Source organism: Lontra canadensis, unplaced genomic scaffold, assembly GCF_010015895.1.
Source record: "Lontra canadensis isolate GAN:19392208 unplaced genomic scaffold, GSC_riverotter_1.0 scaffold96, whole genome shotgun sequence".
NCBI classification, from domain to species: Eukaryota; Metazoa; Chordata; class Mammalia; order Carnivora; family Mustelidae; genus Lontra; species Lontra canadensis.
In genome coordinates, this window is record NW_022631090.1 from 2,802,613 (window position 1) to 2,818,708 (window position 16,096).

Here is a 16,096-nt window from a genome sequence, read left to right on the forward strand (position 1 = left end):
AAGTTTGCAAGAGAGAGGGAGGAAGAGAGAGAGAATTTCTCATCTTGCGAGTGGGCAAATCTCCCTAAACACCTAATGCCAAGATGCTTTCATCTTGATTTGCTCCCTTAGGTGCTCAGAAAAGCCAGGCCAGAGAAAGGTCTGTGATAAGTCATTCCCCCTTCGAAGTTCTGGCTCTCTACGTAGTCACTCACAGAGTTCACACAAGTTGTACCCATTTCACTGTATGGGAGGTGATGGGTTGAAGAGTCATCTAGCTTAAGCTGTCGGAATTTGAGTTTAACCCCCACCACTTGACTCTGGTCCAAAGTGACCCCCAAAAGGGCTTTTCTATTGACAGCCGTTGGCAAATCCAGGCTGGTCATCCGTGATCTGAAGAGGTTGGCTTCCAGAATTTTCTGGATACTCAAGATCCTTGAACTAGAGTCATTGGCATTTTATCTAACAATTAATAACCGTAGCTCATCAATGGATGTTGTACATGCATCTTCTCACTTCCTAACCCCATTGTAACAGGTAGGCCCTGTTATTACCATGACCAAACTGAGGCTCCTGGAAGCTAAATCACTTAACCAAGGTCACTCAGCATGTAAGTGGCAGGACAGGAGTCTGATCGGTCTGCTTGATCCAAGAGGTGGCACTGACTCCTTCCAAAACTTTATCAATCATTTTTCCCCTTCAATTCATTTCCAAGACTCTCAGGAACAGCCCACACTGGTTGCCTTCTGTTCCTACCACCAAATCACTCCTTAACCCTTTCCCTATTCCCCACTAACCAGCCATCTGGAAGGGGACCAGTGACAATCACCAGCAAATCCAGTGTCCTCTTCTCAGCCCCTCAGTTATAACACATCTGCAGGGGAGTGCAGACACTCCCTCCTTCTTGGAACGCTCCTCTCCTTTGGTCTCTGCAAATTTCCCATTTTCCTGTTACCCTCCTGATCTCTTCTCTGTCTTATTCAGTGGACCCCTCTTATGCCTTTCACCCCCCCCCACCCCGTAGATGTAGATTTTCCTTAAGGATCTGTCCTTAGCCTTGCCCCTATCCCTCCCAGATTCTAGTATTAGCCCTCTGCTGATGAAATGGCCTCTGGGAGAGGCATCACAAAGTAATTGCTATGAGCACTGACCCTAGAATCAGTCTGCCTGAGTTCCAATCTCCTCTCTGTCACATGCTAGTAAATCTGGTGAGTTACACTGTACCTCTGTTTGCTCATTTGTAACATGAGGACTCCTGGGGATCATGTACATAGTGCCCTAGTCCAGTGTCTGACAAGCAGTGAGCTTCACGCAAACATTTGCTGCTACATAGTCCGGGCACCCCTTCACCTTCGCCCAGGCCCCAACTTCCACCTGCACTCCAGATCCACTCCAACTGGTTGCATCATATTTCTGCCCTGAAGGTCACTAAGAAATTCACCATGTCCCTGATTGCCTTCATGTCTCCTTCATTTCTCCCCACGAAAGATGCTGCTTGTTATTTACTTGTCTGTGTTGGAGATCACCACTACCCGGATCAGTATGCCATCCAGACCCTCCCTTTCACTCACCATGGATATTCCATTGGTTATACAGCACCTCTCCCCCCAGTCCTACATTTTCAGATTCTCTAATCTGGGCTATGTAAATGTTCTGAAATGGATCATGGCTGAGCACCATGTGAATAGAGTAAATGCCACTGAACCACACACTTTCACTAATTAATTAATTAATTTCTTTATTTTGAGAGAGAGAACATGAGCATGCATTGGGGGGAGGGGCAGAGGGAGAGGGAAAGAGAGAATCCCAAGCAGGCTCCATGCTCAGCATTGAGCCTGGCACAGGGCTTGATCCCACCACCCTGAGATCATGACCTGAGCCAAAATCAAGATTTGGATGCTTAACCAACTGAGCCACACAGGTATCCCTGAATGGCACACTTTAAAACAGTTGAAAGGGTAGATTTCATTTTATGTGAATTTTATCACAATAAAAAATGTCATGTGTGTCTCTCCACTTCCATAGCTTACCACCATAGTCCAGGCCACTGGAATACCATCAGAGCCTCCTAAGTGATCTTTGATGTTTCTACTTTTGCCTACCTCCAAAGGCACGGATCCAGTGGGTCTGAGGGTAGGGCCTGGGGACATGCCCTACTAACAAGTACTCCTCAGAGTGCTTACTTAAAGTTTAGGAATCTCTGCCACAGGATGAAGTTCCAACTCCTTTCTCTAGCAAGATCCTTCATGTTTTTCTCTAGTGTGCCCCCCTTCCCCTTTATTTCACTTTTTCCTATAGTTGCTTTATGTTGTGGCCAAGAGTGCTAATAGGTCATGAACTAAGGAGTAGGATTAAGAGAACACTCTGAACTTCAAGGGAAAAGAAAGCAAAAGAGAGATCAAGAAGGGGGGGGAGAAGAAAAGAGAGAACTCTGGATTTAAATCTTAGTTCAAGTCCTAGCTTCCCCACTTACTAGCTCTATGATCCAAAGGAATTTACTTTACTTGTCTGATCACCAGTCTTCTTCTCTGTTGTTGTTGTTTTAAATAGTACTATGCTACAATCTGGCTGTGACGATCAGATTAGGTAACATATGCCAAGTCCTTAGTGTGTGCAATACTTTTGTAAAAAAAAAAAAAATTAATGGGTTTTTAAGCTTTGAGGAAAAAATGATACATGTTAAAGACATGGTTTTTCAGTGAATATTATAGTTGTTTCCTTAGTACTTAGCCCAGTGGGTGGTCCATATCCAGAGTGAGATACATTCTCTTTGGCTGTTGTTGTTAGTACTTAAGATCATGATAGCTGGGGCTAGGATCAAGCACACCAGCAGAGAGCCTAACCTTGGCAAGGTGAAGGAGCAGGTCTTCCTGAGTGTCGGAAGAGTTTGAGATGGCTGTGTGCAGATGGGTCGGATGGAAGCTGAAGAAGCTTCTGTCATTTGGCCTCAGTCTTTTCAGTAATGAAGGAGGTGAAGTCATCTCCTGAGAATGAGGGGGAGGGATGGGGCTGGGGGCTTGAGAAGAGGGCAGGAAGTTTAGAGCAGCTGCTGCAGGGAATGTGATAGGGAGTCAGCAAGCGAGGAATGAACGGATTGTCGAACAGCCAGAGGGGCCAGCTTAGGCTAGAGAGCAAGTATTGGCAGTGAACCCAATGAGTAGGGTTTCTCCAGCAAGCCAACCATGGAAATAGTCACCTTCCAGGGGTCACCCGGGGGTGCAGATTGGAAAGGCAGGACTAGGACAAAAGTTAAGGAGGTGATGGATTCTTGGGTGGCCACAGGCATAGTGGAAATGCCCACGGACCTGGGCTAAAAGGGAAGGCTCACTTATTCATTCAAAAGATATTTAACTACCACATACTGTATAAATATTATGCAAGTACCTGACATGGGAGATACTGTAAAGGACCAGACCCACAAAATCCCTGCTTTCAACATATATCTATGCAAAGACTTACCTACAAATATTCATAGAAGCTTAGCTCATCATTGCAAAAACCTGAAAACAACCCGATGTCCTTCAGTAGGTGAATAGATAAACTTTGGTACATCCTACAATTACTGTGTAATAAGAAGAAACAAAGTAGCAATACATGCAACAACATGTCAAAATCAGTGGGCTGAGTACAGGAAATGCATACTGCATGATTACATTTATACAAAATTCTAGAAAATGCAAATTAATCAATAATGACAAAAAGCAGATCACTGCTGGTCTAGACCAGCAGGAAAAAGGCACAAATAATCAAGGGGAAATTTTTGGTGGTGATTGATATCTCCTGTTCATTAACTTGATTTTGGTGATGATTTCACAGGTGTATACATATGTTAAAATCAATCACAGTATATATATCAAATACTTTTTTTTGGAGAGAGAGAGAGTGTTCATGAGTCGGGAAGGGGAGTCAGAGGGAGAGGGAGAGAAAGAATCCCAAGCAGGCTCCATGCCCAGCGCAGAGCCCGATGCAGGGCTTGAACTCATGACCCCAAGATCATGACCTGAGCCCAAATCAAGAGTCAGATGCTCAACTGACTGAACCACCCAGGTGTCCCTCATGTTGTATATTTTAAACGTGTAGACTTTTTACATTTTGGCCTGAAGAAAATCCCTGCCGTCATGGAAACTTACAGCCTAAATGGGAGAGACTGGTAATAGACCAGTAAGTAAACAAACATGGTATTTTTAGACAGTGCTTCATACTGTGAAATTAAAATAAACAAGATAATGGGATAGAGAATAGGGTGGGGGCTGGGAGAAAGGAACAACTATAGATAGGATGGTCAAGGAAGGCCTCTGGAAAAGTGGCATTTGAGCTGAGACTTGAATGAAGAGAAGGAAAACAGCCATGAGAAGATGTGGAGGAAGAATATTCCAGGCAAAGAAGCAGCACAGGAGGCAGGAGTGAGCTTGATGCATTCAAGTAACAACAAAAAGATTAGTGTAATTTGAGTTTAGTGAGCAAGAGGGAAGGGTATCCAGGAAATGAGGTTTAGAGAGGTCTTGTCGACCATGGGGAGGAGTTGGGATTGTATTCTAATTGTGTGGGTAATCCAATGGAGGTCCTTACATAGACACATAGAGATGAGACATGATCTGCTTTATACTTTAACACTCCTCTGGCTGTTGTGTGAAGAACTGACTCCAAGGGGTCAAAGGTAAAGGCAAGAAGACCAGTTAGAAAGTGCTATATTAAACCAGGTAAGAAATGATGGGGTGCAGACAAGGGTGGTAGAAGAGATCATGAGAAATGGTTATATGTAGAATTCCTTTTGAAAGTACAGTTGAAAGGACTTGTCTCCTAAATTGAATATGGAGGGGTGAGGGGAAATGGAGAATCAGTGTGACTTCTGTTTTGGCCTAAGCAGCTAGATAAACAATGGTAGTACCATTTACAAAAGAAGAAGGAGGAGGAGAAGGAGGTGAAGAAGAAGGGAAGATTCATATGGCAATGCCCACCTTCCAAATACCACCGGGAATAAACCTGTGGTTGAACAAATTGGGTTTATGATTCATGGCAAGAAGGGAGAATTAATACCACGGGTAATCATGGGTGTCTCAATAAGAGGTGTTAGAAAGCACTTACTAATGGATTGGAGCTTCTCTTAGGTCATTTGGGGAACGGCCCAAGGAAGTGATCATTTGCTCTGGATTGGATGCTATTAGGAGGGGAGGCTAATTCTGGGATCAGGTATCTTAATAGCTCTGATTTAGAATGAAGGAAGACTAAAGCTATAAGCGGGGAAAGAAGTAGCAGTTAGATGGGAAGAGAGGATGTCTGGTATTTTCGAGCTTCACAATGACCTTGTTTGTGTCTGTACTTAGATAATGTTATGTAGTGGTCTTGTTTGGTCTCACTTTATCATGATCACAGAGATACGTTTTGTCATTAAACTTATCCGATATTGGTGTTCTGTGAGATGGTTTACATTCAACACGAGAATAATGTGACCAACTCATGAACACCGGACCAGCTTCTAACCAATAGTAAGGCCTACATGTAATTGTCAGACTGGTTCCCTGATGACAAGGGCTGTTTTTTTTTTTTTCTCAAGTAGAAGAGCAAATTTGGGGTACAAAGTGTCAAAAGCTCTGTTTTGGACATGTTTATGTTTAGATAGGTTTCAACACTCAAGTAGAGATGTTAAGTAGGCAGTCAGATATGCAGGCCTGGAGCTCAGAACAGGAGTTTGGGGGGATTTAAAGAAACATAAATTTGGGGATCATCATAGTTAAGATGGTATTTATATATGAAGAAGACATTTTTGCATGTTGGGACTACTCAACATCACCAAGGGAGAGAAAATAGAGGAAGGAGAGAAGGGGGTCTCGGGATGGAGCCTTAGGCAATTGAATGGCAGGGGGAACCAGCAAAGGAGACCAAGAATAAAAAGGACTGGTGAAGGAGGAGATGAACCAGGGGTTGTGAAAGTCAAGAGAAAGTTTTAAGAAAGGAGCATGAAATGCTGCTGAGCTGTCATAGAGATGAAGACTGAGAATCAAGCAACACGCAGGTCATTTGTCACCATGACAAAGCTGTCTATCTCACTGCTGTGGTGTAGGTGACAGCACAGCTGCAGTGGATTGGGGCAAGACTGGAAATTACCATTACTGAGCCTTGACTATGAACCAGGCATTATGTTAAGCTACTCAATCTTCACCACAACCCTGGGAGGTAGGTGCTATTTCTTACATCCATTCTACAGATGCAGAAAGGGACTTGGAAAAGGTTTAGCAATGGCCCTCACATTACACAGATGGTCGAGCTCTAGAGCTCACGCCACACGCACTGTGCTATTCTGCATTAGCAGATGATGGAGACCGTGAAGAGGTGGGGCTCTTGAACTGATCTGCCCTTGGACTTGCTGGAGGGAACGTTGAACCTCTGAGGGAGGGTGCCAGTTCATTCGGACATGATAGAAATTCCATCCTTCCAGGTCCTCAGAGACTCCGTCCTGGTATTTATTCCCTCAGTCTCCTCAGCCTTTCCTCTCCAGCATCCTGTTTGCTAAGTTAGCCTTCCAACAGACAGAGTCTAACTGTGGAGCAGGCCAAGGGCTTCTCTCCCCTTCTGTCTGTCCCACTTACTCCCATCTCCACCCCATCCCACCCTCCACCCCGGGAGACTCACATAGAAATGCAGATACCCTTCTAGAGGGCTAAGGGTCGGATCTTCCCAGCAACCCCAGAGGTAGTGGGACAAATTAAAAAAAAAAAAAAAAGCCAAAGTGCTTTCTTGAGCTAATCACAATGGTTGGTATCACCAAAGCAGCCTTACCCATCTCAGGTTTGGGAGTCTAGGACAAGCCCCCTTCACAACTCCCACCCTCACAGGTGTGGCCATGACAAACAAGCTTTCCCCATGAAGCAGGAGCTCTTAACTCTTGGCCATGTCCACCTGCTATTGGGTAAGGGGCATTCCTGCTGCAGACCAAGGAGGACGGGGGAAGAAGGCACAAATCCGGGCGGGGTTGCATTGTGGGTGCCAATCTCAGTGCTCTCAACTTGGTTATTATGAAAATAAAAGGAAGAGGAAAAGGATATTCCTGGACTCACTGATACTATTGTGCCTCGTTGCCAGGGGCCCCCAGACTCTCTCAGAATCCACAGACTCTTCCATATAAAGAAAATGATGTCCACCAGTATATTGTGAGAAAGCACCTGAACTAAGAAGGTAAGCATCCTAGGACCCAACTGCCCAAGATTCAGCATCTTGGTCCTCCACATGTCCTATAACACAAACGTCAGTTTACTCTGAAGAAACAGTATGCCAAGCAAAATAAGAAAGAGGCCACAGAATATACTAAGCTTTTGGCCAAGAGAATGAAAGAAGCCAAAGAAAAACACCAGGAGCAGATTGTCAAGAGATGGAGGTTGTCCTCTCTTCAGAGAGCTTCTCTCTTGGGGCCTGAGTCCAGCCAAAATGGAGAGTTTTCCAAAACAAATCAACAAGATCAGACATCAACAAGGATGATTCCTTGGGTCATCATGGGGAAGAACAGCAGATGAGATGTAAATGAGTAAGAACATAGCCCCTGGCACCAGGGAAGGAACGGTTCTGGAAGCTGGGACTGAGAGTGACAGTGAAGCTCGGAACAGAAAGGAAACACATGAGATCAAAACCAATCCCACAGTTCCACCCAAGGCTGGTCCTGCCCACCATGCCCCCAGAGGAGTGGTCCCGTGAGAAGAGGAGCAAAATTAACGTGCCCTCCTTGCCTCCATTCTTTCTCTTCCAGGCCTGTTGGAGGTGGACCCTCTGCTAGATCATCCTGAGATCCTAAAAGAGCCAAGGCGAGGCCCCCTGTTTCTTCAGGGACCTGATGTGTTTTCAGGACTGGACATCTCATGGGTCAGGTACGTGGGAATTCAGCAAATGCATACAGCAAGCCAGTCCTTTGCGACCACCTGAGTCCTCTGCAGGGTTCTAAGCGCAGCTGGCAGTAAGAGGAGGATGTGAATTGAGAAGCTGTGGGAAGTTATGCCCCTTCCCACCCAGCCGGCCCCAACACACACAAACCCTTCAAGATATCACTCTTTCCAGATTTCACCAAAATCCACAACTAGAGATTCTTTCCTTGGGTTTCACATTTACATTGTCCTGAGTGATCTATTATAAACCGTGAACACCCCTTCAGGGGCTGAGAGAGAGCTCGGTACTCCACATATGCTGTGCTCTGAGATCCAGCACAAATGGAAGAGTTGCTTTAATCACATTATTTGTCTTCCTGGACTGGCGGTAGGTGGTGTTAAGTGACAATAGGGGCTGAAAAAGTGACTTCTCATCCAGCTTCTTCTCCCAGAAGCCATTTTGATAGGTGATTCAAATTCACCTGGGCTTGGCTATTGACCCATGTGATCCATTCTCCCTTGGTGGTCCTCAGTCTCCCTCCCTAACCTTCACAGAACATTCTAGATTGCTCTTCCTCCTACCTCCCTCATGAAGCCTGTGATTCCTTCCCTTCATTCTCTTCTCTTCTGCCTTCTCTCAATCCTTGACCTGCGTCTTCAAAGTCTAGGCTCCAGTCCTGGTGGAACCCTGAAAATACAGTATTATTGTCGTATTTTTTTTTAAACAGGTTACTGTGGGCCTGTGGGAAGAGGGGATGAGTAGGATGGTGAGGTGGTTATGCACAGACTCCTAGTCATCCAAGATTCTGAGAATGGGGGAGATGGGCTCAGAAATCTGGGAGGTAGTGGCCAAGTCCCTGCAATCCTTTCTCTGAGCAATAAGAGCAGGCTTTCCTGAATGGAGAATTTTCTCTCCCCACACCCCCCGCCCGTCCTCCCCCGTAGGACTGTTCAAAGGCACTCCCCCAAGGAGGGGAAAAAGGGAAATATAAACTTAACACCTTATGCTTCTTATAGCTGTTGTACTTCCAGCTTTTTCCCATGCATTATCTTACTTGATCCTCAAATCCCCACAGCTGTGGAGACAGGCCCGGGGAGGTTAGGCAGCTCGTTCTGAGAAACAAAGCTGGCTAAATGGCAAAGCCAGGGCTGGACCCCGGCTCTCCCAATTCTTGTCCTGTGCTCTCCACCACACCACACACATTTGCTTGAGCCGTCAGGCAAGATCCTTTGGAAAGCAGCCCAGCCCCTTTTCTCTTTGTTGATACAAATCATGTTCAGATCTTTGGTTTCTAAAAGAGATGGAAAATTGAAAAGGAGAAGGTGGAAACTACAAACAAATGAAAGACCCCATTAACAGCCCTCTAGAAAAGTGAATTGACAACACAGAACTATGTCTGGAATGGAAGTAAAGTTTCCGTTTAGTTTTGCGCTGTCGATGAGGGCTTCCAGACATTGGAACTCCAAACATCTCCTAGTTGTGCTCTGGTGAAAGCCTCAAGTTACAATTAAGAAAGTATGGGTCTCTTTCTTCATTATTATTATGGAGCAAAGATCTGACCTGACCTAAAACAGGATCTGCTTACACAGAAGGGAGAAATAGACTGCCGGGTAGGTTGGGAAAAAAAAGAAAGAAAGAAAAAGAAATCACTCCAATTTATTAGAATCACGTTCAGGAGAAGGCGAACGGTTCCCCAGTTTGGACAGTTAGCTCGTGCTATTCAGGAATATTTTATGAAAACGGCCAAGCCCCTGGTTTTCCTTTCTTCTATGTTTTGCTAACCACAATATGAACATTTCAATGGTGTTCACAGCCCACCCCCCTTCCTGCTGGTAGAGATTCATGTGTCTGGGCTTCTGGGAAACTCCATTATCTGGGACAGAGTCGTAACCCTGGATGTACTTGGGAAAAGTGACTGGACAGTAAAGCAAATCGTCCTCCCCACTCCAGTTCACTTTTCTCACTGGAAGAGTTCTGTGGCTCCTCTTACTACATGTTCTTCACAGTTCCCCTAATCATCATTAAAAAGTTAAAATGTTTTTGAAAGCAGAAATAGTTTTGCAGCAGGATTGGTTTTCCCACAGCTGACACATTAATGTTAATTATGGGCATTGCCTGGGAGCAGTTTCCTTTATATATATATTATTTTGGGCAGTATGTTTTTTTAATGTCTGTGAAAAATGGTACCTAATTTGTCAACACCTAACCAGTGATTATGCTCATTATCAGAACAACTTTGTGTCCCCATTCATGCCAGATAAATGGGGGACAATGTTGTACTTGACATACGGGGCTGAGGACTGCTCCCCCCCACCCCCACCGCACTCGCCCCTGGGGTGGCTGGGTATCTGTGCCCTCCCCTAACATCCCACTCAGGCCTTCCTGCCTGACCCTGGGGAGGCTCTCACAGCATCTCCTTTCTCCCTGTCATTGTCTTGGACTGCTGCCCAATCCCCGATCCCCACCTGCACGGCCTTAAGGCTGAAACCAAGACTGGAGATCAGCCAAGGCAGCAAGGCCAGCTGATCTTTGGGGAGTGGAGTGGATCCTGGGAACGAAAGTATGTTCATTTAAATTATTAACAGCTCCAATAAAATGCCAGATGGGCTACAAGATCAAAACCAATGACTTGAATGTGGTTTATATCTTATCAGCTCATTGAAGTGCCCTACAATATACTTGCTTTGCTGTCACAGAAAGCACGACTGTATTGAAGCTAGTTGGCTTAATGCTAAGAGGTGATTTATTTGTGTTCGATGAAGACCAAACAGCCACTATCAGGTCTAAGCTGTTAAGCCCTAGCAGGCAAGTTCTGCTGACCTTCTTGAGACAAGGGAGAATATATCAAAAAGTGTGCACCTATAGCTTTACCCATCACTGGCTGAGATTGCTCAGCTGAAGCACTGTCCCTCCCACTCATGACTTATGCTATTTGATGGCTTTTCTCTTTTCATAAGCCACATGTTTGAGACTTGCAAAGGTGGCTTCTAAAAATTAACTTTGATAATAGCTAATAGCGATGGGCATGAGAGGTTTTTTTAAGTGTAGCCTGAAAAACTGCTTCCGTGGGAGAGCCTCATTTAGCATTGTGATATCTCAAGGTGCTTCAGAATTAAGGGGGGAAAAAAGAACTTTTGAAACCCTTGAAAAAACGACCCATTTAGCCATATCAACCTTTCCTTCCCCCACAATCACCTCTACCATGTTGGAATTGAATATACAGATATAAACACCATAACAACCCAACCCTCAAATCTAAACATCATTTCCAAAAGCAAATAGGATTCTTTTTCTACATAGTACCTGGTCTCAAGGCTGGCATCTCTGAGATAAGAGTCTTAGGTTATTGCTTCAACAACATTTATTACCTGCCTCTGACATTCCCCAGGTTACAGAGGAGGCAAACGTCTGAGCCTCGTGTTCCACACAAGAAGCAGACAGCTGCGGTAAAAACTGAATCCACACGGGGCGGGGGGGGGGGGGGGGGGGGCATTTGCAGGTACGGAGGGGATACACCCAGCCATGGTTACCCACATCAGAAGACGGCAGAGCTGCTCAAAATCGGGCAAGTTACCTTTGGGATGAGAACTGGATGCAAGAAAGCCATACAGTTGGGGTCATAAGCCTTCCCCTGCCCTTGAGCTTCCCTCCCCCTTCAGTCCCCATTCAGTCCATTCTAGCCCACAGACCGGTCCTAGTGTCCTGCGAGCTCCCTGCGGCAAGAGGGAGGGAGGAGAAAGATGTCTGAGGTCTCTTGATTTTCTTTGTCTTGGTCCCTAAGGCAACAAGAAGCTGGAGCTGCTGTGGCCTGCCTGGCAGCGATGGCAAGCCCGCTGGCTCTGCAGAGCGAGCAGTCCCTGGCAGGCCCTGGAGCAGCTGCCCGTTAGACGGACCAGAGTTCTGATGGACTTCATGGCTTCCCTTCAATGCCAGGTGTTGGACGTTGTGGATTCAGTTTCCCAGAGGGCTGGAGCGTGCTGTCAGGGCTGTCTGAAGACAAGAGAGCAGAGGCAGTTTAGTGCAGTTGGGTGTGGGGGGCGGGGCGGGGGGAAGGAATAGGGGGTGGAGAGAGGAGGGAGAGGAGGGAGAAACCTGGCTGGGCTGGGTAAGGGGGTGCTTCTTCCAGAGCCTGTCAGACAAGGTCTGCGGGCCTTTCCTTGTCTGGGCCTCGGGTGAGGCGGCGCCTGGAAGGGAAGGAAAGGAGCAGGCGGGCGCCGCGCCCGAGGTGGACGCGGCAGCTGAAGAGGGCGCGCGCGCGAGGGGCAAGCGGGGCGGCGGGTCTAGACCCCCTCCGTGCCCGTGGCCGGGGTGGTAGGCGCCTCGGGGGCGAGCTGGCGGCGGCCGGCGGCCGGCGAGCCGGCTGCAGTCTCGGCGTCGGCGGCGGCCCACTCGTGCGCCGCGCAGGCCTGGGACGGCTCGTCCTTGGCCTCGACGAGCTTGCGGGAGCGGGTGTAGGCCAGGATGAGGCCTCCGGCCAAGCAGGCGTAGAAGATCATGATGAGCAGGATGTAGAGATAGGCGTCGTCGCCCTTGGCGCTGGTCGCCTCGCGGCCTACGAACGGGTCGGGCACGACCCCCATGCCCATGCTCGGGCCGGGGCCGGCGCCCAGACCGCTGGCGTTGCCCCGGTGGTGCAGCTCGAGCAGCAGGCGGCTGAGGAGGGTGCGCAGCCGCTGGCTCTCGCTGCAGTTCATGGCTGTCGGGGAGGGGCACGGCGGCTCCAGGACGCTGCTGACCTTTCCCCCGAGGCGAGGGGAAGCGGGCAAGAGGCGGCGGCGGCGGCACCCGGCTCCCGGGCGGGCAGTGGCTGGGGGCGCGGGCAGCGCGGGCCTCCTTATCCCCTCACCCCCGCCCTCCTCCCCTTCCCCACCACGCCCCCTCCGGCCCGAGGCCGCCTCTTCCCAGGCTCCGGCTGTCTGGGCGCTCCGGGGAAAGGGGACAGCTGGTGGGGGGAGGAGAAGGGGACAAGGGAGGGGGCGAGGCCCCCGGAGGGGCGGACGGGCGGGGGCGCGGAATGCGCTAGGCCCCAGGCAGCGGAGGCTGGCAGGGCAGCTCGCCGGGGCCAAGCCTGGACCCTGGGCTGCGGAAGAGAATTCCTTCCAAGTTCTGGCCACCTGCCCTTGCAGGCCCGGCTTTGGCCCAGAGACAGCATCTGGCCCCCCAAGACAAGCCCTGCCCCCCGGGGTTTCCATCTGCACTGCCTGTCCATAACGGGGCCGCCAAGGCCGCCTGTCCACGTCCTATGGCAACTGCTCCCACAGACAAGGACCCTGGCCTATCTTTCCAGCCCGTTCTCCTCCGCGCCCCCCCCCCCCCCCCGCGCCCAGGACCAGAGCATCTCATTCCGAAGATGCTCAGGACAAATTGGGTGGCTGAAGCAGAGTACGACTCCCTGGTCTCCCAGAAGGGGGCTGACATACACCGGCCTCCTTGGAAGGACCCCTGCCCCGACCTCCTATCCCATTTTTAGAGAGGCCTACACATCTTAGCATGTGACTATACCTTCCACGATGTGACCCTGTTTCCCGCCAGCAAGCCCTCTTCCCAGAAATGAAACCAAGTTCTTCCATTAAAAGGAACACAGACATTAAAAAGGCCCTTGGATGACAGTCTCTAGATGTATCAGGATGTGAAAAGTGCGTCTTCTAGAGAATACGCACACCTGCTTTCTCTGCATCCGGTTAGGCCCTCCGGCCCCCAGCCCTGAGCCCCTCCAGGCCTAGGCCCTGCCGGCTTGTTGTGAGGCAGCCATTTTTCCCCCAGAGGTATCTTCTTTTAGGGGAAAGCGAGGCACTGAGACCAATAGCCTGGGCTTCACCAAGGAAACATACCCAAAGGATTGATTTGTAGACAGTGAGTAGGAAAAAAAAATCAACAACAGGACATCGTGCAGATCAGGTCTGGTTACCGAGTGAGAATAGAAGGAATGAAAAAAGAATATGTCTTTATGCACGCCTTGAGAAACAAGCTGCCTGTTTGAGACAGTTTGATCCAGCAGCCATTCAGTCTGCAGGTGCCATGGGTCAAAAAAGGAGGCCTTTTGGGTGCCTCTGCCCCAGCTGCCCTTCAGAGAATGCAGGCTTCTGCATCTTGGGGTGAGATTGGCACACTGGGGAACTATATCCTGGGTCTCAAACAGAGCCTCGCTTAATAGCTTCTACCCAGGTCTCAGAGGCATTCCACGTAGCCCTGAACACTGACTCCCTCCCAACCACCTTACCTCAAGGTCCTCAACTCCAACGGGCTCAGGAAAGAATTGTTAAAGTGACTTGGCATGAATGCCAGAGGACACAACTAGAAAATTCTCAAAACAGTATCAAACCAGGGACAGGACTAAAAACCTAAAAGACTTCGGTTACCTATTACATCATGCCCGGAAATCTCTAGGGCTTAGGGGTCTGGGGGTGAGGAAGAAGCCCCTTCGCTGTCACATAAAAGTCATCATTTAAATTTCTGTTGTACTTTCAACAGCCTTATGGACTAATATAGGATTATTCCCATTTTCAGAAGAGTAAAGGAGTTCAAGTAGTTAAGTAGCGGGACTAGCATGATAAAGTTTAACCTTGTTCTTCTCAGTCCTAACACATTATTCTTGTCACATGGATGGTATCCATGAACTGCCTCCATTTTTTCACCTCTCCCTGCTGTGGAACCTTCTAGAATCTGGCACATTTTGCCAAACCGCTCTCTATAAGTTCACTAACGACCTCCTGACCAAATTCAAGGGTCTCTGCTCAGTTTGCATCTCTGACCTCAAGGATGAATTTGATACTATCAACCACCCACTCCTTCCTGTAAGTGTCCTACCCTTGGCTCTCATGGCATTGTAGTCTCAAGTTTCTCTTCTTATCTCTCTGAGCCATCATTCTCTGTCTCCTTTGCTGGCTCCTCTTCTTTCCTTTCCTCCTCCCGTTAACTGTTGGAATCCCTGAAGACTCAGTCCTCAGCTTTTCTCTCTTAACATCCATTTCCTTGGAAAGCTTCTCCTTACATGGTTTCACAGACCACCTGACGTGTATGTAGCCAAATCTGAATCTCTAGCTCTGATTCTTTCTCAGATCCACCCCCTCCTTCCTTTCTGGTTTTGCTACCATAAGCTTAACCCAAGCCCTCATTACCTCAGGTCAAATAGGCCAACTGCAGAGTGTTCTGGCAGATCTCCCTGACTGTAACCCAATCCGCCCTGCTCTGGCTAGAATACAGATCTTCCTCGACTAACAATGAGGTTATGTCCCAATAAACCCAACGTAAGTTGAAAAGACCTTAAATCGAAAATGCACTTATTATACCTAACCTGTAACACAGCTTAGCCTAGCCTATGGTAGACATGCTCAAAATTCTTCCATTAGCCTCCGGTTGGGCAAAGTCATCTAACACAAAGCCTATTTGATAATGAAGTGTTGAATGTCTCGTGTAACTTACTGAATACTGTGCTGAAAACAGAATGGCTGTGAGTGTATTGGTTATTAATGAGAGTGAATCAGAACACGTACAGCCAGTCCGGGAAGAGATCCAAATTCAAAACAATTTCAAGTACACTTTCTAAGAACATGTATTGCTTTTGTACTATTGCAACGTCAAAGAATTATTAGTCAAGCCATCCTAAGTCAGAGACTGTCTGTCATTGTCTTCCAACACCGCTTCTGCCAATTCCCTTCTATGTTCAGAAACCCAGAGTCACTTCCTTTTGCTTCTTTAATGAAATCCAATCTTTTTGGCTGGGCCTGAGGTCCTCACCAGCTGTGGACTCCATCTCCTCCCCTTGAATTTGAAGAACAGCTTATTTTGAAAAGCAAAACCCTGCAAATAACCAGAAATCTTACAATAAGAGCTAAAACAATTATATAAATATATACAAAGCTAACTCTAATTCCATTAAATGAAATAATTGCTAGAGAGAGAACACGTTACTAATTTACAGAAGACTGGCATGGTGGGGCAGGAGATGTGGAGAAGGGGGTGGAATCAGGAATGGAGACTAGTCATAAAATTTTAAAAGGCCCAACCCTCAGCAAAAAAACAACAGGTGTATGTGTGGGGATTCTGGCTTTCTTTTCACTCAAGGGGCTGCTGGGCATCCCTTCAAATCCCAGTCCCAGGCCAGCCCTGAATGGCTGAGATGCCAACCCCATTTCCCCACCACACTTAATGAAACTACATCAGACAAGGATTCAGTCTCATTCCTCCCCACCCTTCCACCCCACCCTGCCCCCAAACCTGCCTCCATACCTGTCACATAATCATCTGTTTATCCATCCTAGTCTAG

The 16,096-nt window shown here is 47.9% G+C and overlaps 1 protein-coding gene across 1 annotated transcript; it reads right to left on the bottom strand.

Moving 5' to 3' along the window:
• Window positions 1–11,311: 11,311 nt before the first annotated feature.
• On the bottom strand, window positions 11,312–12,607 carry KCNE5 (potassium voltage-gated channel subfamily E regulatory subunit 5). The gene is made up of 2 exons (XM_032837056.1): window positions 11,923–12,607; window positions 11,312–11,820 (listed from the first exon to the last, which is right to left on the bottom strand). Exon 1 carries the CDS (start codon window positions 12,522–12,524, stop codon window positions 12,111–12,113), a length of 414 nt encoding a protein of 137 aa, XP_032692947.1. The 5' UTR covers window positions 12,525–12,607; the 3' UTR covers window positions 11,312–11,820; window positions 11,923–12,110.
• Window positions 12,608–16,096: the final 3,489 nt, after the last annotated feature.